The following is a 20,963-nucleotide window of genomic DNA, read 5'->3' on the forward strand; positions in this document are numbered from 1 at the left end:
TGTGTTTGGAGTCACACAGCTCAGCCTGGTTCTTTCTATTTATATCCAACACTCACTTTCATTGCCACCCCCACACTTTTCCTTCACAAATTTCGCTCACACAGACTCATACATCCACCTCTTCTCCCTCCTCACATAGCTGCCATTCCCTGAGTATTATCAGCATCACCAACCTGCACCCCTCTCAGCCACCACCACCCCTCCACAGGATACTGACACACTTTATTCCATAGCCAGACATATCCAGAGTGGGTGCAGATATTTCAGATCATACGTTTTCTAAGACAGTAGGAATGGCCCCTAAACGAGAGTCCTCCATCAAGAAGTCTCCTTCACCTGTGACCGAAGCAAGACTGGGTCCTCCTTTCCCCTGCCTGTCTGCAACGCCGGCAGCACCAAAATTAGCCCCCGAGCAGAAGCCCAGGATGCTGCGTCCCTCGGATTCGCCATTTGACCCCAGCACTTTAGAGGTGAGCGACGCTACTGCTGTTATTTTGTGACAAAGCTAATGTGGGGTATTTCAAATTTAGTACTGTTGGAAATAATCAATAGCCAATATAATAACTCTCAGCTAGAGACACACAAATGTGGTCAGTTGTCAGATAGGAATGTACAAAAACTTTAATTTTGAAACTAACTTGACAGACAAAATGATTTGCATCAAGTTTAATGAGGTAATGCAAAGAAGAGGGGCAATGACTGTGAGGCTGGAATATACTATAATAATATACTATATATACCTTGTCCATGCTGTTAAATGAAAACATTGTAAGATTAGATCACATGTTATTTAGGTCAAACCAAGCATAGGTCAATGAGACAGAAATTATTTCTATATCTTTTATCTTAATTTCCCACACTAGACTTTGCATGAATGTCCTTTCTCTTTGGCGGTGTTTAAGGTTTGCTGCCATCCTTGTGCGTCCTGTTTCAGTGCTGCTTTCACATTGATTTTCTGGTATGAGACCTTTTCATTTTTGCCTGCAAGGAAATGTAGGCCGTGTTAAGACACGCTGCTCACAGCGGGATCGCAGACGTGACAGGAGGCCAGAGCTCCTGCTGGGGGCAAAGACAACACTTAAGCCCTGCTGTTAAGGGACATGGCATCAGTCCACGCTCTCACTGGCCTGAAGTGATCCATCATTCCTGCATGACCACACAGTCGCGTCGTTAACTCGAAGCCGAGCAAAGTCATTCACTGCAGCCGTGCATTTGTTTACTCTAAGTGGGGTCAAACACACACGACAGACTTCTCTAAATATGTCACAATCAGGTCTTAACACGTATTATTTGACATGATGTACTTCAAACACCCAAGAAAATATATGATATATAACCAGTGAGTACTTTGGCATTGGAATTTTTTTTTCACCTCTGTGTCACCCATGTGGTAACTGTGACGTCACAGACAAACAAAAGTGAGTCAGAGGAAGGAAAACAACAACAACAACAACAACAACAACAACATAGCCCTTGGTGATTGCGTCGACAAAGGTTCATCACTGGTAAAGACAAGTCCAGACGAAGAAGAAATTAACATTGTAAGCGTCGTTCATCTTCTGATTGATTTTTGAGGAAAACTTGGGACAGCACTCAATATTTTTGATTTCATCACTTGGATCAATTGAAAGATCACTTTAAGGTGTGACTGAAGTAAAATATGCAAAATAGTCCCCCCCCCCCACCCGGTGCACTAAAGTGCCCACTTGAGTCACAAGACACAATAAAGTACCCTCTAGAGTGGTAAAAAAAAAACATGAAGGAGTGCTTTAGTGGCTGCTATGTGCCCTCTAAAGCAAAATGTAAATTTAAAAAAATGATTGTTTCTGAATGAGTGCCTTTATAGTGGAGAAAAGTGATGCAGTGTCGTATAAGACGCCCTTGCAACTGTGTTTCCTATGGGTGTGTGCATCCAATCAAAAAAGGTGACAGTGTCCCAAAGGGTGTCCTTAGAGGAAATGATATTCAGTGCTGTATAGAAAATGCCCACCTTGGTGATAGAAAGGTGCTGTAAAGGATGTCCCTGCATAGGTGTACGCAGGTGTGTGAGAATATGGGGAATTACAGTATACACCCCCACTGGTGTGCAGTAGGTGCACTTTTAATTTTTATTTTCCCTGCCTTTCCAAATGTCTATGCACGCCACTGATAATGACAATAATGATCCTTTCCTTGTTGTTTTAGACTTGTTTACCGCCAGATTTGTGACACAACAATTCACACAAGGGTGATGCATAGGTTTTTTTATAAAAAGCCAAACCATCTCCCTCAATTTTGAAGGTGCCATATGTAAGAATGTGGCCAAAAACAGTTACTACATTCAAATTCAAAATACAGAGGTCTTTTAGGTTTCGTTTTCTGACGTAACTGGTAACCCATGGTTGCTCGACTGCTGAGACTCTACTGACTGCAATGATTGGTAGATGGCGGTAGGTGGCGCCACATGCCAAAACATGATTTCAAAACATGAACATGATTTGCAGCCTGCAAAATATTTTTTTAATGCAAATATGTTGGCTGTATTGTTGTTGTTGGTGAGTTCAGTTTGTTATATGAACATTATTCCTGAGTCTCTGTGACATATTAGGAGGATTTTATGGCCAGTTGCTTTAGATTTATTACATACTGCACCTTTAATGTGTATGAATCTTTCTGTAAATCTGTATTTAACGTTGAAACTGTACATTTATATTAGTTAGCCTGTCTAAAGCTATTTTTATGAAGAAAAGTTGCTCGTTCCACTCTGATTATGCAGCTACAGTACTGAACAGAACATGATGAACAGGTCACCCCAGTCCTAAACTTCAACGTTTAATGAGTTTAAAGATTTACACTGCTGCTGCTAACAATAAACACAACCACCATACCAAGACGTGTGTTTCTATATATGGAGCGAGATTCTATATATCACTAGAGATGGGCAGAGGAGTCATCATACTCACCCTCTGATTGGTTTAGCCCAATATTTTCACGAACTCTTCCCAATAATCCAAGTAAGTGGGCGTGTCCTTCTCACCCCGGGTGCACAGCGAGAGCCACTACGTACTGTGCTGACGTCATGACGCAGAGCTGTTGGGATATTTCTCCCATGTATCCTGCTCTCTCCCTCTCGTCCTACTGTAAATTCCGTCTCATTCCTCCTTCTGCGGACGCCTGGGACACACCTCAGCAGCCAACTGCAGGAACATGGTGCGTTATTTCCCGTGACACGGACACTCAACTCTTTCTTCACTGCCATTTCTAATATCTTTATGTTGACATTATTTCAGAAAACGGCTTTGCTTTGCTTAGGTGTTTGACTCTGAAATGGCTCGCTGTTCGCTAGCGGAAGTGCAACTTTTGAGAAGCTAATGTTAGCTAGATGGATTGAAGGATCGCACGGCGAGATTATTGATGCTATCGACGTGCAGACGTGTACAACAGTTATTCGTGAATGTGATGTAGTTAGTGGAGATCTTTTTTTTTACTGACAGACGATGTGTTCAGGTGCCTCTGAGGTAACCTAGAGCTAGCTGTGCGCATCAAAACAAATGGGTTTCATTTAGGTTAATTTCTCTTCAAACAGTCTGACTTCTCGGAAGATCAAATCCTTGGTAAGTTTTTGAATTTGTGTTTGACATTCTCCAGATCCAGCTTGTTTTGCATGCCCTCATTCTCGCTTGTTTCAAATGACACTTTGCCCTGTAGCTCTATCACCCTGCTGTGTACCTGCCTGTCATAGTCATAGTAGACGTGGTAAGACTTAGGTTTTCCTTCGTTATTCCTTCGTACTGTTTCATCACTTTTTCCACTTTGCAACTGCTTGTCCTTTCCAGATTGAATTTAACCTGGATCAGATTCATGGTAAGTCAGAGAAGAGGGACCGTCTTAACAAAACAAAAAAAAAAGCTGGTGCCTACCTCGGGAGTGTTAAGGGTGTGATCTGCATGTTGGTTTTGGAAAAAACTAAATTGTCTTAGATGTGAATGAGAGCCCGCTGTGCACTGTTTGGTTCGTCAAAGTCAGTCATATTACGCACATAATGTTCTAATCCTTACCAGCTTTGACCATGTGTTACAGTGTTTTTGTCCAATGGGGTCCAAAAGTCCTGAGACCTCTGGAAAGTGGACCCCACTGTTTGTGGTCAGTCATGCACTAGAAGTACTTCTGTCCTCATAAGTCTTGTTCTGTTAGACCGCAGTCCTCCTCCTTGACCGTGTCATTCTGCCTCAAACTGTGTCTGTTGTCTTTCAAGCAGCTCATCTGCACAAGTGTGACCTTTTTTGGTGCTGGATACAGTGGTGGATAGTTTTTGTCCAAGGGTTGGGTTGTTAATCTCTGTTGACATAATAGGCTACGCTCTCTCTCCTCCTACTTTTCTCCACTCCTCTAATACCAAATATGGTGTTGGGAGAAGTGCTCGCAATCCAGAAGGGAAGAGGCACATTCCTCAGAACAGGAAAAGTCCACAACAGTGCCTGAGCCTTTTTCCCCCCAGGGAATAGCTTGTCCTATTAAGAAAGAAACAACTTGCCAACCAGATATTGTGTGAAAACCCCATGTTTACCTCGTTTTCAGACTAAAGCAATTGTTTTTTTTGTGTGTGTTTTTTGGCTGAAGGACATGACTAGAATGCCTGTTGTTGGATCAAAGCTACAGTACAATGATTGAGCATTTGATCAACAGAAAGACTGTGTCAATCCTGGCAGTTCTTAAATATTAATTGTGCCTCTACTACTATAATGCATCTTGGCTATGACTATACTGCCCTTTCTATAACACTAGACATTATTTTGAATTGGTAAACCAGACTTTTCCCAGAAGTTTTTTTGATTCAAATAATGACATCTTCATTTTTTGCACGATTTTACACATGTATCATAGATAAAGGGCTGGAAGCTCTGGAAACTATACAGCAACCCCTTCAAAAAATTATTACGCAAGCAATCTGTTCTCTGGGAATGACTGCTTAAGAAGGCTCAGATAACTCACAGCCTTATTGACTATTGAACAGTGCTGTCAAATATCAGTTTGAGTGAAAGCCAGTAAACAGTAGTAGTGTCTGTTCAAATGTAAGTAGCTTTAGTAAGAAAATCACCTGAGAGGTCATTTTGTCCGGTAGACATTTCTACCATAATGTGGGTGACACAATATTAGCCATTCACACTAATGACCCGTGTGGACATTTGTACACATACACACTGCAAAAAAAAAGAACTCTGCCCCAAAAATCAAGTGGACTGAGGGAATTGTTACTCTCTCACCTGTTTCTCATATTCCAAATCTAGTTTGTTGTGGTGCTTGATTTTATAACTCAACTCACACATTGACATCTGTTTGTTCACACATTTACTTGTACCCCAGATGTTAAATGTTTGTACATGTAATCAATGGACATTTGCATGTTAATAATACTGTAGTGTGAATGTTCATAGACGGGATGGAGCATGGAGTGTCAGTTCTCACCTCGCTGTTGGTGTGAAAATGAAAAAGGCAGGCTCACCAGATGACAAGCATCAGTTGCTGCTGTCCTGTGGAAGTTAGGGGTTGTTCGAAGTGACAAACGGCTGATTTTTTTATTGTTTAATAATTGATATGCACCTTAAGTTGCAGATGGAAGTAATGATATGACGATATTCATACATTTTTGTGTCTTTAAAAAAAAAGCTTTATCACTAAAAAATTTTTTATCAATTTGATTTATTATCCTGAATAGACTGGTTAGAATCTTCTTGGGTAGCAAAGAACACCTAAGCCGGCTTGTTGTCGTGTTTTTTGGGCCCTGCTTTTAAATTTAGACTTGTGCAAAGAAAACCAGATAGTATTTTCGAGTCTGCCTGTTCTCAATTTAGTCACACTCTGTCTAGTTTTTCTGTTTTCTAATTTCACTGACATCTTGTTAACCCCTATCATTCCTCCATACATGGCTGCTTATCTCCACTATATTTCCCCACATATTTCATACACCCGCAACCCTCGTGTGCAGGATAAAGCGGTAGAAAATTAACAAATTCACACCACTGCTCTAATTTGCCTAGTGTTTTCATTCTGCAGAGTTTAAGGAGGCATTCCTGCTGTTTGACAAGACAGGAGATGGGAAGATCAGCTTTGGCCAGTGTGGGGATGTTATGCGGGCCCTGGGACAGAACCCTGTTAACGCTGAGGTGCTCAAGGTCCTGGGCAACCCCAAGGCGGAGGGTGAGCAAAAATAAATGTCTTGGCTTGGAGTTGTTTATCATTAAATTGTCAGCGGGTAAAAAATTCTCCAGAGGCGTAGACCCAGGATTGCCTCAATTATGCTGTTCTTTTTCTTTCTTTTTTTTTTTGCAGAGATGAACATGAAGATGCTAGACTTTGAGCAGTTCCTGCCCATGTTACAGGCCATTGCTAAGAATAAAGATCAAGGCTCCATGGAGGATTTTGTTGAGGGACTACGCGTCTTTGACAAGGAGGGCAACGGCACAGTAATGGGAGCAGAGCTCCGCCACGTCCTCACCACGCTAGGTAAGTCCCATTTTCTGTCACACATAAATAGATAGCTGGCATTTTTTTGTATTAGCCTCTTTTTTTTTCTTTTTTTTTTTTACCTCTGGGATAACATTGTAATCCTCAGAATAAAAAGCTTGGCCAGTCGGTTATACTTTTCTGTCTTTTCCCACAAGTGTAAAACTGTAAATGTTATTACTTTATAAGCTCAATATAAAGACACCATTATAATATGAATTAACATTTTTATGTTTCACTTTTAGGTGAGAAAATGACAGAGGAGGAAGTGGAGACACTGTTAGCGGGACATGAAGATGCAAATGGCTGCATCAATTATGAAGGTGAGTGCAAAAACAAACTCGATCAAGATTGGATTTATTATTTTATTTTGCTTTAATTAGGCAGGTGGTGTTCAAGCGTTACATTGCAATAAATCAGAAAACTGCTCAATGTGTAATCGTCATACACAAAAGGCAACTAACTATCATCACCATTACATCATCAACACAAGCTCTTGTTTACAAGTCTGTGGATGAAGTTTCTGGACTAAAAGCAGTTGACTTGTAAAATCACGCTGCAGTGATTTCCAACTTTTTTTTTTACTTATTACTTTTAACAAAATTTCATTAATCTCAGGCAAGTGGATAACGCTCGACCTGATTCACTTCCATTGTTTAACTTCCAATTTAAAACCGTGACAGTAACCCTCCACATCTTAATGTTTCCTCATTGCATTTTATTGGCAATTTTACTCTCGACAACTATTTGCAAGCTAACAAAACTTTTAGATGTTAAAGGTGCATTATGTAATAAATCTAAAGCAACTGATCATAAAATCCTCCTAATATGTCACAGAGACTCAGGAATAATGTTCATATAACAAACTGAACTCGCCAACAACAACAGTACAGACAAAATATTTGCATTAAAAAAATATTTTGCAGGCTGCAAATCATGTTTATGTTTGAAATCATGTTTTGGCATGTGGCGCCACCTACCGCTGTCTACCAATCTTTGCAGCCAGTAGAGTCTCAGCTATTGAGCAACCACAGGTTGCCAGTTACGTCAGAAAACGAAACCTAAAAGACCTCGGTATTTTGAATTTGAATGTAGTAACCGTTTTTGGCCACATTATTACATATGGCACCTTTAACATTGATCACAAAGTTACTCTGTGCACATCGCCGTGTTAGGGCTGCAACTAACGATTATTAATAATCAACGATTTGTTGGTCCCTACATTTTCAGAAAATGTTACAAAAAAAAATTGATCAGTGTTTTCCAACAGCTGAGAAACCAGAAATTGCGTTTTAATTATCAAAGGGAACACAAGAGAAAAAACCCACAAATAATAATCGATTAAAGGTTACAGCCCTTCACCATATTAGCAATGTCACCCAACCACTTAGCAATGTGCTAATGAAGCTTTGAGGATTTTGCATTATATTCTGTGCAAATGGAATATTGCTAATTACCGAGATAAATATGTAGTGTGTATTTCATTTTCCAAAGGTAATGATTTGAATTTTATTATTAAATGGATAGTTTACCAATGGCCACAGCCTTTGATTTCATCGTGTGTTGAGATGCATGTGTATTCTACGGTCCAACTTATATTTTAATTAGAATTTATTGACTTCTCTCATGGTGCTTTTCCATCATATAGTTCTAGCGATACATGTTTGAGATAAACAAGTTTTCTGGATTTTTAACTGTCCGGCATCGTTCAGTTCAAATGTTGTGTCGGACATGGCGTCGCGTTGACGTTGGCGTCACGTTTTAGTATCGCCTCAACTCGCTTGGAACCTTGCCAGATCGGGTACCAAAGTAAGCATCAGGTACTATTCCTAATTGAAAATCAAATTAAACCGAGTTGAGTCGAGCCGAGCCGAGTAGTGCTAGAACTCTATAATGGCAAAGCGCCATAAGAGGCCCTGTAAAAATGTCCACTGCTGACAGTGTGTTAATTGTTCTTCTTCCACAGCGTTTGTTCGCCACATCATGTCAGGCTGAGGGCCAGTACGGGCATTGGGTATACATGAGATGGCACCCCAGCCTTTCCTGCTTTATTATTATTATCAAATAATTCCCATCAGGCTTCCCTAACACTAATCAGCTTTAGTATTTACCTTTTATATCAGCAAACAGAAACAATTTGCCGTTGCAAATTAGATCTGCAGGTGCCTTTGGGAAAACCCTGGCGGCCCTCTCTCATCTTAAGTCATGAGGCTTTGCCCTCCTACTGCTCTGTCTCTGTCTCTCTCTCCTGCAGCCCTCTGTCTTGGCCCCTGGTTGCAGCATGCCCTTCTGCATGTGTCTGAGTCCCCCCTCCGTTTATAAGGGGATATTATGGACACACAGGGAAGAGACTGGTCTCATTCAGGGAAAACCTGGTGGCCACTGTTGAGCTGGCCGGTGCTGTAGCCATGAGGAGGCTCTTCTAATCTCATTTGCATGTCATCAGTGCTATCAAAACAGGGCTTCTGTTCTGTGGGTGTCAGAGGTGCTGCTCTTTTTCATAGACACTGAATTAGAAGTTCATTACAAAGTAGACAATGTTTTACGTTCCATTTTAGCACCAGCTTCGGGGAGAGTGGGCCAGTCCCTTTTTCTACTAACCTGAACATTTTCAATAAGTTGCTATTGTGCTATTGACTTTTTTTCTCCTCTGTGCTGATGGAAGCTGATTTTGTAGCAGGCCATTCTGACTGGACTGTAGCTACCTTGATTTCCCCCCTTTTCCTTTGCTTCTCAACTCGAGGAACGCATACAGCGACGATGGCTTCTCTAACCAGCTCCTCTTGGATCATAGACATGGCCTAATACTTTGGCTGAACTGGAGATAGAGATGATTACTTTGCCTCTTTCTCTTAGTTCCCTGTTTCAACCATTCTTTCCTCTGGGTGAGCAGAATAACGGGGATCTGCCCCCCAAATGCAGCATGTCCCACCAGGTTGACCAAACCTTGATGAGGAGGGGAGCTTGCTCCACGTGCTGCAGTTGGAGTAGGTCTCTGCTAAAGTTTAGACCACCAATCTTACATTTGTCTCTTATCTTATGTCTCTTTTACAGAACTGGTCAGGATGGTGATGAACGGGTGAAGATGATCAGCATCCTGCTTTTTTTTTAAAAACCTGTCACATATACCCTCTTTTTGCAGTTGGCTTCCACAGTGCTGGCCCCACCTTCTTTCCACTGATTCGTTTTCCACGTTTAATTTAAGAAGTGCCTTTTGCATTCCTTACTAAAGACCACAAGTAATCCGGCTATTTCTCTGAATTATGTTGTTTTACATTTAAATAAATGATATTCCTGAAAACAAACCTTTGGTCTTTTTGGTGGATTGTTTCGATTCAGTAGAATAAGGCACAGTTTTGTCCCTGCCTGTTTGTGCTTTTTTCATTGGACACTAGAGGGCAGTGTTGCAGCTGGAATCTGCTGTGGTAAAAAACTATTAAAAATATCAACAAGATACAGAAAACACACCATCTTGCTTTTCATGTTTCCTTGAGTAATGTTTGAGTTTTAATGCATGTGCTGCGGCCTTGCACAATTTAGTTTCTTGTTGATTGCAAATCTGATGGTACAGCTCCATAAATGCCCTTGAAAAAATGTTTCAAACTGTTTTTGTGGCCAAACCCTAAAAATTTTCAGTGACACAGTTTCATAGAAGACTGTTTGGTTCCTGACCTTTTCTTCATTTCAACCAGAGGCAGCCACAACTATTTCCCCTCATTAGGCGCCGGCTCTGGAGCTCATGTGTGCGGGATAAGGTTCGGGAAGGTGTCATAGTCCACTGCTGAATAGATTGTTCACTAATTACGCTGTGTGTGTGGTCGAAAGAAGTCAAGGCTATTGATTATTTTAATCCCCTATTTGTGAGTCTGTGATCCTCATGGCTCTGGATTCGACAGGGGAATCACTAATGGGCCTCAGCGCAGCCTGTCTCAGACCTCTCCCCGTCCAATTAACTTTCAACTGGAATCTGCCAGGAGAGAGAGCCGGGGGCTGGGCCAGCCGTGGCACAGCTACATCCCACTTTCTCTGCTTGGGAGCAACAGATTCACCAAATCCTTTAAGTCAAGAATCCCATTGACCCTCCACTCTGGATGTTTTCCGTTTCATCAGCATTGTAAGATCTATTTTAGGAAGAAGTCATACTTAAGCAGAATGAGGTAAGAAATGTGGTGAAATAAGTGTCACAAAAGCAACATTTGTCATTTGTACTTCAATAATATGAAATAACGCTCGATCATAAGCAGCCATTGCATGTCCCACAATTGTTTTTGAACAAATTTAGTAGCAAATTAACTAAAACAACATTTAAAAAAAAAAATACAGAATGTAATTAGGAATAATAAAGTATTAGCTTTATTTGGAATAATTTTGATGAAATTAGTTTTAACATAGCACTGTAAACTTCCTGTTGCTGATCCATCACTTTAACATTATCTTAGAATTGAAAGAAATGCACCAATATTGACACAGAACATTCTGATAAACAACAGCAACTGTTTGTACAATTGATTGAGTATATTGTTACATTTAAAATGTTTACATCTGCTTTATTTTTCAGATCCTGGGTGTATTATATAAGGTGAGATCAATGTAGCAGTATTAATGTCTGTGTCTTGAGCAAGTGTCTTAAGACATATTGGAAATCCATGTTGTAGCAGGCAGCGGTTGTGGTCAGCTACTGTTGCTTCGATCTGAGCCGCCATGTCGTATATCTAAATCTCCACGGTCGCTCTGATTGGTCCCTGCAAATAAAACTGAACAATGGTCTCTGTGCGTTTATGGCTGTTTGAATGTGCACACGTTTATTGAGCCCTGGTCTTGAAACGACAGACAGACACGGAAGGTAAGATACTTTTAATAGCAATATTGTCACCTCAACCTGTGCAGACAGTCCATCCCAACATTACTGTGTTTATATATATATATATATATATATATACTGTATATGATGACACTTTGACATGGTCTCTCGAAAAAATAAAGTACTATGTAGGTATGGCAGTGTAATTACAGTGTTTGTTATGTATTGTACATCATTTAATGTAAGTAAAACTCAGTGGCCCTTTATCTCACAGTATATAGATCCACTCACACACTGACATACACACGCACACACACACACACACACACACACACACACACACATTATTGTCAATAATGCACTTGGCAATTAAAACCTCATTGCACACAAGTGCCATTCACCACCAAATGTGTCTTTGATTTGTAACATTAACATGTCCTGTTCTATCATTACATATCACACCCTGTCTCACGGGAACACTGTAGCTGAAGCATCCGTCTTATTCCCCTTTTCCCCTCATTTTAATCAGTGTCGCTTTAATTTCTACTGGAGTAACTCCCTTTGACGCTCAAGGGGAAAGTGTTTTACAGGGATGAGTTTGCAAAATATAGACAAGCCATTTGATCAGAGGCCATTAAAAATGGAGGGAGGAGATGTCAAATACTGCTCAGGTTAAGAACCGGACCGTTTGTCATCTTGATTAATGACGCCTTATTGCATCAAAAACAATCACACTGATGGCGTTTTTTGTTGCATTCCGGTAATCACATTGTCAGTTAATATGAATATTGTGTATAATATTTTATAATATTATTAACGTTAACATTATAATAGTTTGGATATTTCAGAGCCATGACGTGCAATTTTAATGTGCACTTAAACTGTACATATTTCCATTTTTTGCACAAAATGGGCACCGGTAAAGCTCAACTGGTCACACAATTCAACTTAGGTCCACTCGCTCTGGGTTTTCACTTAGTTCACTCCTCTTTTTGTTGGACTCTGAGGGTGTTTGTGTGTGTGCGTGTGTGTGTTTTGTGATGCATGTCTGTGTATCTGCATTCGTTTGCATACATTGTGTTGGTGTGAAAATATCCTTGTGTTATATATCTTTGTGTACACTGATGTTCTTCTAACCGCTCCTCCTCCCCGCAGCGAGAGTAATGATTAGATTCAGTCTGGGTAGATAAGGAAGCCGGAGAAGGTGCTGTACTTGTTTGTGTTCCCTCCGTGGACCTTGCCTCCGTCCAGCTGCACACACACCTCGTCGCCCACGTCCAAATGCAGGATCACACTGTTAGAGGCGTAGTCGTAATTCTGATCGGCGTCCTGAGCGATGGCACTGGCTCTCACCTGTCACCCACAAAGGCACACGATTAGAACACGAATAAAAGTGAACAAACCACTTACCCAACAGCTCTCTCAAACTTTAACTATCACAGCGCACGCTTCTCCTCCTCCTCCTCCTCCTCCTGTTATTAAAGCATTTGTTTCCAGGCCAAGTTACGATCAATCATTAACAGCCTCCAAATGACACAATCATGCCTGTGTGTGATATCACCTCCACATTAACGGTGATCGACACACGCATAGGACTGTGACCTGTGACCCCGCAGTCGGACTGATCAAACGCAGCCACTCGGCGTGTTATTGATCAGCTGTGGCTGGGCCTCCGTGTACAGGACGGCGATCCGATTGAGTTGTGGAGATAAGCGAACTCAGTGGGGACAACAGGTTGTCTGTGGGGAAACGAGCTCGGCCGAGAAAGAGCAGCTATTGACCTGTTGCTTATGGTCCTGTGCCAGCTCAATATGCATGATATTGAGTGGCTACGCCTCAGCCAGACACTTTCGCATTTGTATGCTGTGTTAGTTCGGTCTTATTGAGCGAGCAGCAGTGGATCTTTACTTGTTTGTTAACACATTTAATTGGGTTTACTCGTGGTGGACATTTAAATACACATGGTGAGATCTAGTTACAGTTGTAGAGGATTTGTCCATCACACTTGTTACCCATGTATAATGTTTTTATAAACTGGCCACGGTCTTAAAGCTCTAGTGCGTAACTTTTGGTGACGTTGCTGTTGATTATTATGTTGATTGTTATTTTTCTGTCTCCATGTGTGTTTTTTTAAGAACAGAAACGATGTACCATTACTTGCGCGCTGCAATGGGCTCTGTCGAGCAGTACTATCGAACCCAACTGAGGGAGCGTTTGTGATTATACGCCAGCAGAGCGCCGAGGCGGACGGGGTCGAGACGTTCATCCCGTCAACCTTCTGAAAAACTGTGAGTTTTGGCCAGCAAAAAATAAACCTTTTGAGGACACTTCTTTGTGTTTACAGTCATAGTCTCGACTTGTTTGCAGTCAACTCATCGTAGTAGCACGATGTTGGCGTTGCCTCCCTTTGTTTTAACATAAAACCAACAAATAATGAGTTCAGAGCAAGAATGTCACAACATCTAAACACAGGGTAACACTTTAGATCAGGGAACACATATTCACCATTAACTAGGTGCTTACTAACACGCATATAAGTAGCATACTAGTCCTTTATTAGTAAAGTAATTAGTAAGCACGTATTGACACCTTATGTCGGAAAAATCTTAATTCATGTCATAATAGAGGTAGAATAAGGTATTAATAAGTGCTTAATGATTACTAATAAAGGGCTAGTATGCTACTTATGTGTTCCCTAATCTTAAGTGTTAACCACACGGAGAGTTGTGTACTTTGTATGATCTCAATTCACAATGGTTTGAATCTAGTTGAATCTTAAAAAAGTTCAACAGTTTTAATATAAATTGTATGCATGATAGTAAAAGGTGAACACGGCTTCTCGTGCACAGCGCATTGTCTAAATCTAAATTGTCCGCAGCTGTGAATCAGACGTGACTTGATAAAGTGATGCAAACAATAAATAAAACTGTTTTTGCCAAATGCGAGAAATACAAAAAGTGCCTCCGCAGTGGGAAGGTATCAATAATTCTGTGTAGCAGCTCCAATCATCAGACACATGTCAGCCATCAGTGGCCTTGTGTCTGGCTCAGTGTCCATCTACGGTGGGAGCACTCAATCTATGTCAGCAGCCAGACGAGCCGCGCAACATCTCTGTGACAGCCCCAGAATATGATCTGCAACTCAAGTACCATCATGTCATCCCCGTCACTGGGGTCCCTTTCTCCCCAATGAACATGCATCAATTTGAAAACAGTCAGTCACTCGGCAGCAAAATCAAATTTACTGTAACTATATAAACAAAAATATATATATATACATGTGCTCTTTTCCCCCTCCGTCCCTGTGTTTTACCCTTTGTATGAACACATTGTTCACCATTTATCAGCCGTGAAGTTGTGCTCTATTACCTCTATACCACTGTCTGTGGGTCCCCTTAAACGGAATTCGGGTCATTCGAGATGCTGCATCCAACACTGAGCATTGTTGGCAAGCAGTGGTGAAACATGTCCCTGTCCACTCTAAACCAGATTGATTAAGGGGGCAGAGAAGTTGATCTCCGGGGGCTTCACAGCTCAACGGCCCCACAGTTAAACCAACCGCAGCTATTGTTGTGCTGTTACGACAGTCTTGTTTCATTAGATTTTGTGTTTGCGTAGTCCACCAGTGATTCAGACAAGCAAGAATATATATGCTAAAAACCTTTATATTTACTATCACAGACACATACAGCTTAGTCTTTAATTTAATAGTATATACTGTAGTACTCATACTACTCTATGTACTACAAGTGGAGTATACAGTGTAAGGTATTACAGTGTATTTGTTCCATGACGATTGTTCAGGTGATCTTTAATTCATATAATTTCTTTTTTAGTTCAGAAATTTATCTTGTTTCCTTCATATACACTATAATCTGACTTTCTCCCTGTTATTATCTGTTTATGAGAAAACAATTAAGAAAACAGATTATGAAATTAGAGGAAAAACTAATCGCTAAAGACAATCATTAGAGACAAAATAACTTTTTTTTTTTGTAGGCTTGTCTAATCTTTATGAATTGGTGTAAACAAAACACTGAGCATAATCTACCATTTCATAATCCCCCAGATGACCATTTCTTAAAATGACACCAATCTATTGTCATCTGTAAAGGTTATTTTGTCGTTTGGTCTTGACATATATGTAGCGACAGCCAATACTACATTTGCATCTTTGGCTGATTCTGACAGTGATGTTGTTGTTGTTGTGACTTCCTATTGACACGAGGAATATGTCACCCTGCTCATTATTTTTTTTGGACAAGCAGCGTAATGGAGGGAGAAATAGGGAGAAATACCCCCACTACCACCACCACCACCCTTCACGCCTTCTCAGAATCTTATGACAAAATGCAGGGAAGTGTGGTCGTAATTTTGTGCAACAGAATCATTTTCATCACTCAGCGTGGACATCGTTTTGTCAATATGTGATATATGAATTGGTGCTTCAGCTAATGTGCCTGTGTGTGAAGAAATAACGCAGGGCATCCGTTAAAGTCGACGCCAGACACAGAGGTATGAGATCCGTGGTGGGATTAGGACAGGAAGCCGACAGAGGAGATGGATACGACTGATCGGAGGACACAGACTGATCCATGTGAACCAGGCTGCACGCTGTGCTGATTCTGGAGCTGGAAGGATTGTGAGCCGTAAGGCAGGGACCCCCGGGGCCTGCCTGTGGCTGTCTCTGTCTCCACCTAACCCTTTCATTACAGGGCCTCCACTAAACACGCCTGGGAGCAGAGGGGGCCACAAAGGGGGTGGTGGGGTGGGGTAAATGGTTGGGGTGCAGCTGCAGTGTCATTTTCTATACACATGGAGCCGCACTGCAGACGATAGACAAGCATAGACAAAGGGGGTGTGGATGTGGATGTGGATGTGGAGTGGGGGGGCAGAGGAAAGAAGGGGAGGGAGGAGGGATCTGATCAAGCAAAGCTATTTTGTGAGACCAGGGAGATGTGGGGTTATATGAAGTCTTGTTTTTTTATCTGTGATGCTGTGCTCCACTGGTAATAAAACTGACAGGATTCATTCACTGTGATATACTGACCTCTTAGAGTGGAGACAATAGAAAAGTAGCTGTTAAACTTACCTAAGGGACTCCAGTACATGGCAGGAGGGTTGGGGACTCTAGGGGGAGTGGGAGGGTGGAGGATGTTGTGGAAATAGAATATTTATTGAGTTGGTTTTTGCCCTCTCCTCTGGGAGTCCCCGGGATTACATGGTGACAAGATGTAGCAGAACCGTACCTTAGGATTGCTATTACCTGCCATTCGGTATCTGCGACACACGCAATTAGTCAAAACTGTGCACAGTATCAGCGGAATTGACTCGTCTTAATTAGTGCGTTTCATCAGGTTTTCAAGATATATGTATTTTTGGATCTCTTATAAATTGAAAAAAAAAACAAAAAAAAACAACATTTGACATGACTTAATAAGACAAATTGTATTTATCTAACAGTCCTGCCCTTCACTGTAAGACTAATTATATTTTATCTGTAGCACATCGTCTCATATCTCTGCACTGGAGGAGGTTGATACAGGTAGAACTCATTAAAGCAAGTGATGACATTTGAAGACAACTGTGTAACAACTTGGCCTTTAACTGAGCTATTAAAAGAGTTGACGACTGGTAAAGAAAAAAGAAAGAAATTAAATGGAGGCTGCAACCACTAACTATTTGTCTATATTGAGTTAAGAATATTTAAAATAGATCCACAGTGCAGTGGTGCATGGTGGGAACATTAATGAGTAGGTGAACATCTCACATAGCCTGCAGTTAATGAGGGGAAGGGGAGAAGTTCCGTTGAGGTGTGCATGATGTGTTACCACCCTTCACGAAATAAAGCGCGCCGGCATTAGGATAGACTGTCCTAATAACATTTGCTACCATGTTAGAATATTAAGCAGCATAAAACCCATCTATCCCTGACAGTGAATTAAAAATTGAGTGATTAAGCACATTTATAATATGGTGGCACCAGTAGGAAGGGCATTCATGGCTATTTGTTTTGAGCAAAGCTAACATTAAATCATTAAGAATACTAAGGATGGACGAGGGATCCATCATCATCCCAAACTAGATTGGGATTTCTGTTTGACATTGTGGCGTCTTGTGTTTTTTTTTTGCGCCAACAACACAGTCGAGGGTTGAGCTGCTAAAGCGAGAAAAGTCACATTTACATCACACACAACTGTGCCACAAGTCAATCACCGTCGCGTATAACACTCATGAAAGCACCCCGCGCACCCTCTATCCCTGCACCCCCCAACCCCTAAATCCCCTGACTCTGAAGCCCTGTCATGCTGCAATGATTTGTGAAAGTTAGATTGAGGGGTGAGCAGGTAGGCTTTACAGATTGGGGGATTTACCAAAGGTAATAGGTATTGGATCTGAGGGATCCAGTACCACACAACACAACACATCCTCCTGGCATTGCATTCTATTACACTTGTGTCACACATCACAGTCCATTAGCTTGACATTGTGTACCAACAGGAAGAGTTACATATCAAATATTCCTTTAAAAAAAAATCTATTCTCGTCTATTGAGTTTATCATTTGACTATTTTTAAACATTCTCTTCTGTTGGAGTACAGTGCACAAAGACAGTTTTCCTCTTCTCTGGCCGGCCTTGATCACATATCAAACTCGAGACATGTTGAGTGGGTGTCCATTGGTCATCACACCTGATCTCGTCCTGGCCTTCACCACCAGCCTCCCAGATGCCTCATCTAACAGCCCACTTGTCTCCACACCACCATTAAGTCATCTGTCTTCCTGCGGCGCTACCCATGATCATCCCAACAACTCACTTGTTTTATTTTGTCCTCCCTTTCAGACGAACATCTCCGTGTCATGTGGAGTCTCTCGCGTGTCATTCTCTCTCTCTCTCTCTCTCTCTCTCTCTCTCTCTCTCTCTCTCTCTCTCTCTCTCTCTCTCTGAGTCTGTTTCCAGTTCTCAGTCTCCGTTGGGCTGGCTGCCCGAAACAAATTCCGCACTTACAAACGACCTTATCTGTTTAGGTGTAAAAGTTCAATCAGGAGTGGAAGGTTGGCAAATTTGTAGCGAGGACAAACCTTTTTAAAAAAAAAGAAAGACAAGCCAGTGGATAAACAAACTATCCAATAAAGTTTCAGTACCTTCGGCAATGGTAAAACAGACTGTTTGATTCTACAGTCAGGAATGCAGCCTGTCAGACATAGCGTCCATGTAGTAAACCCTCACCACTGACTGGCCTCGGGCACATTCCCTTCTTGCCACTGGCGCTTAAATAACTCCACAAACATGAGCAGGTATTCTGCCACAATACGTTTTTACCCAATTTCCATTGCATTGGGAGCTGGGTTTGGGTAAATCCCTGTTTAAGGAGGCCACCTTGTGGACCTGGTGTCACGTGGCTCAAGGTTAGGTTAAATAATTGAGTTGAGTGAAAAGATAATTAATGGAGAATCAATGGACAAGCAGGGGCGGGGGTTCTAGAAGAGGAAAGTATGGCTGGTGTTCAGAGGATCTAATCTAAGATGTATAAATTATTTAGCGGTCTAAGATGACTTGAATGACAATATAAGACATAGAGCAGGCGGTAATCAACATATTCATCTTTGTGGTCTCACGTAATAAAATCGAGTGGTGCTTCACGACGAGTCATTTTAAACATTTAAATTTACATCTCACCTAATTAAGTCGAAATCGAGCAGCGGCCTTAATTGGTATGAACCATGTAGTATGTGAGTTAGAAGAATCCGTCTTCTACATGAGAAGCCCGAGAAGAGACTTTCTATTTCGAGATGTAATGTAATGAATGAATACTGAGGCACGGCTGCATATGAAACACTAGAGATAATATGATGTCAAGAAAATGTCCACTGTGCACTGACCGTGTTAAGCCTCTTTAAAGCAGATTATATATATACTCCTCTCTACGCTGCTCATTTGTGGATTCATTTTTAAGGAATCAAGAAAGAGAAAAAAACTTCAGGTCGCCTCTAATGATTGACAGATATTTTGGTGGAAAGTAGGAACTTTACAATAAAACCTGATTGCATGGAGTAATCTGTCCACTCAATCATATACGAACTGTTGATTTGCTGCAGGCAAACTCCAGGTTTAGGGTAACACATTTCCTGTCATACACGTGGAAACATTGATATGATTTTTTTTTTCTTCTCTTTCTAGTGTCTGTTGTTTAATGGAGGGATGGATGGATGTTAAAAGGGAACTTGAAGAATGCTTCCTGAATTTGGAGTCCTCTGATGAAATCCCTGTGATTTATCCCACCTCTCGTCTTCCCCCATCAGCTCCTCTGTCTTTAATTAGTGTCTGGGGAATGAGACAGTGGATGAGTGGACTGTCAATTTTACATTCGTTATTTATTTATTTAGCTGAGGTGTAGGCTGACTGGTCCACATACTGACAGGCATTTTTCTGTCGTGCTCTTTTGCACTTCAGACTCTGCGCATGATGCTGCCTAATTAGACTGTTCCGTTTTGTGGGCCGCGTTAGCATTCTGCCACTTGTCATTTTCGACGCCGCCTAACGTTGGGAATGCAAATATCTGAGACTGTATAGCACGAATTCGTCCTTAATGAGGAGGAAGATTGCTGTATCATTCCTTGGCTGTCACGTCTCCACCTGCAAATGGAATGTGCTCTGAATCTGACGAGCTCAATGTTACAGAGGTGAATGTGAGTCAATGGTAACACAGGACGGTCAACAGTGGAACAAAAAAAAAAAGAATCTGTTAGATGATCGTGAGTGTGCATACAAACACATCAGTATACAATGCCTCGGCACACACACACTCTCTCTCTCTCTTACACACACACACACACACAGTCTTACTAACCAGTCCGTTCTTCCTCAGGTCTGCCCACATGCTGGTCCCGTCACCACCTCTCATGAGAACATGGTAGGTGAAGAAGTAGATGCCCGGCAGAGGGCAGGTGAATTTGCCGGTGCTGGGCTCATAGTAGTTACCTACATTGGTCACCACGTCATCAAACTTCAGTATTTCGTTCCCCTCGTGCTGCTTACGTAGCCCCGCGTAAAAGGCAATCTTCGGGGTGTAAAGCGAGGGCGAATAGCCACCCGGTCCTGGACCGGCGGGCCCCTGTGGACCTGGTTTGCCTGGCTCGCCAGGGGGTCCACGTGCTCCCGGAGGACCTGGCAACCCTGGAGGCCCACGGAGCCCAGACTTTATCTTCTTCCCAGAGTAATCCTGGGGCGGTGGAGACACAGCCGTCAGCTCCTGGCCTGGCTGAGAGGTGGTGTAGGGGTCACATACCATCCGGCAGCTTCCCAGCATTTCATAATGGCTTCCTGAATTTCCAGTATTCCCCCCTTTGGTTGTGTGGACCAGTATGGGAATGGCTACTAACAGTATTAGAACCATTGCCACACCTACACCAGCGCCAATGACACGTTTCCTGCGACTGAGCCGCGAAGCAGCCAGTGTCAGGAAGTCCTCCTCCCCCTTGGCTGGAATGTTGCCGGCCAGGATGAAGCCTCTCAGTGAACCACTTTGGTGAATAAAAATGTGAAGAGGAGCGAAGGATAAATAGTAAACCACTGGGCCAAGTCAGATGGGATGAAAAATGGCAGACAGTCAGGAGCTAAAGAAACAAATGAGAGGATCCTGGTGTGATGGAAACGGCCACAGGGCCAGAAAAAAAAA

At 41.9% G+C, this 20,963-nt stretch overlaps 2 protein-coding genes across 4 annotated transcripts; one reads left to right on the forward strand and one right to left on the reverse strand.

Annotated features, from left to right (window-relative positions):
• Nucleotides 1-293: 293 nt before the first annotated feature.
• On the forward strand, nt 294-9,777 carry LOC310931503 (myosin light polypeptide 6; the record flags this gene model as incomplete). Of its 3 annotated transcripts, XM_083894677.1 has the most annotated exons (7): nt 3,078-3,189; nt 3,566-3,593; nt 6,034-6,177; nt 6,310-6,483; nt 6,729-6,806; nt 8,450-8,497; nt 9,538-9,777. In XM_083894677.1, 6 exons carry the CDS (start codon nt 3,187-3,189, stop codon nt 8,476-8,478), a joined length of 456 nt encoding a protein of 151 aa, XP_083750803.1. In that variant the 3' UTR covers nt 8,479-8,497; nt 9,538-9,777. The 3 variants fall into 3 exon arrangements, with proteins under 3 accessions (XP_083750801.1, XP_083750802.1, XP_083750803.1); XM_083894675.1 differs by lacking the exons at nt 3,078-3,189; nt 8,450-8,497 and adding an exon at nt 294-470; XM_083894676.1 differs by lacking the exons at nt 3,078-3,189; nt 3,566-3,593; nt 8,450-8,497 and adding exons at nt 294-470; nt 3,816-3,843.
• Nucleotides 9,778-12,457: 2,680 nt separating this feature from the next.
• On the reverse strand, nt 12,458-20,684 carry c1ql4a (complement component 1, q subcomponent-like 4; the record flags this gene model as incomplete). The annotated part of the gene is made up of 2 exons (XM_083895699.1): nt 20,136-20,684; nt 12,458-12,637 (listed from the first exon to the last, which is right to left on the reverse strand). Exons 1-2 carry the CDS (start codon nt 20,679-20,681, stop codon nt 12,458-12,460), a joined length of 726 nt encoding a protein of 241 aa, XP_083751825.1. The 5' UTR covers nt 20,682-20,684.
• Nucleotides 20,685-20,963: the final 279 nt, after the last annotated feature.

This window comes from Microchirus variegatus (assembly GCF_963457635.1).
Source record: "Microchirus variegatus genome assembly, chromosome: 9".
NCBI classification, from domain to species: Eukaryota; Metazoa; Chordata; class Actinopteri; order Pleuronectiformes; family Soleidae; genus Microchirus; species Microchirus variegatus.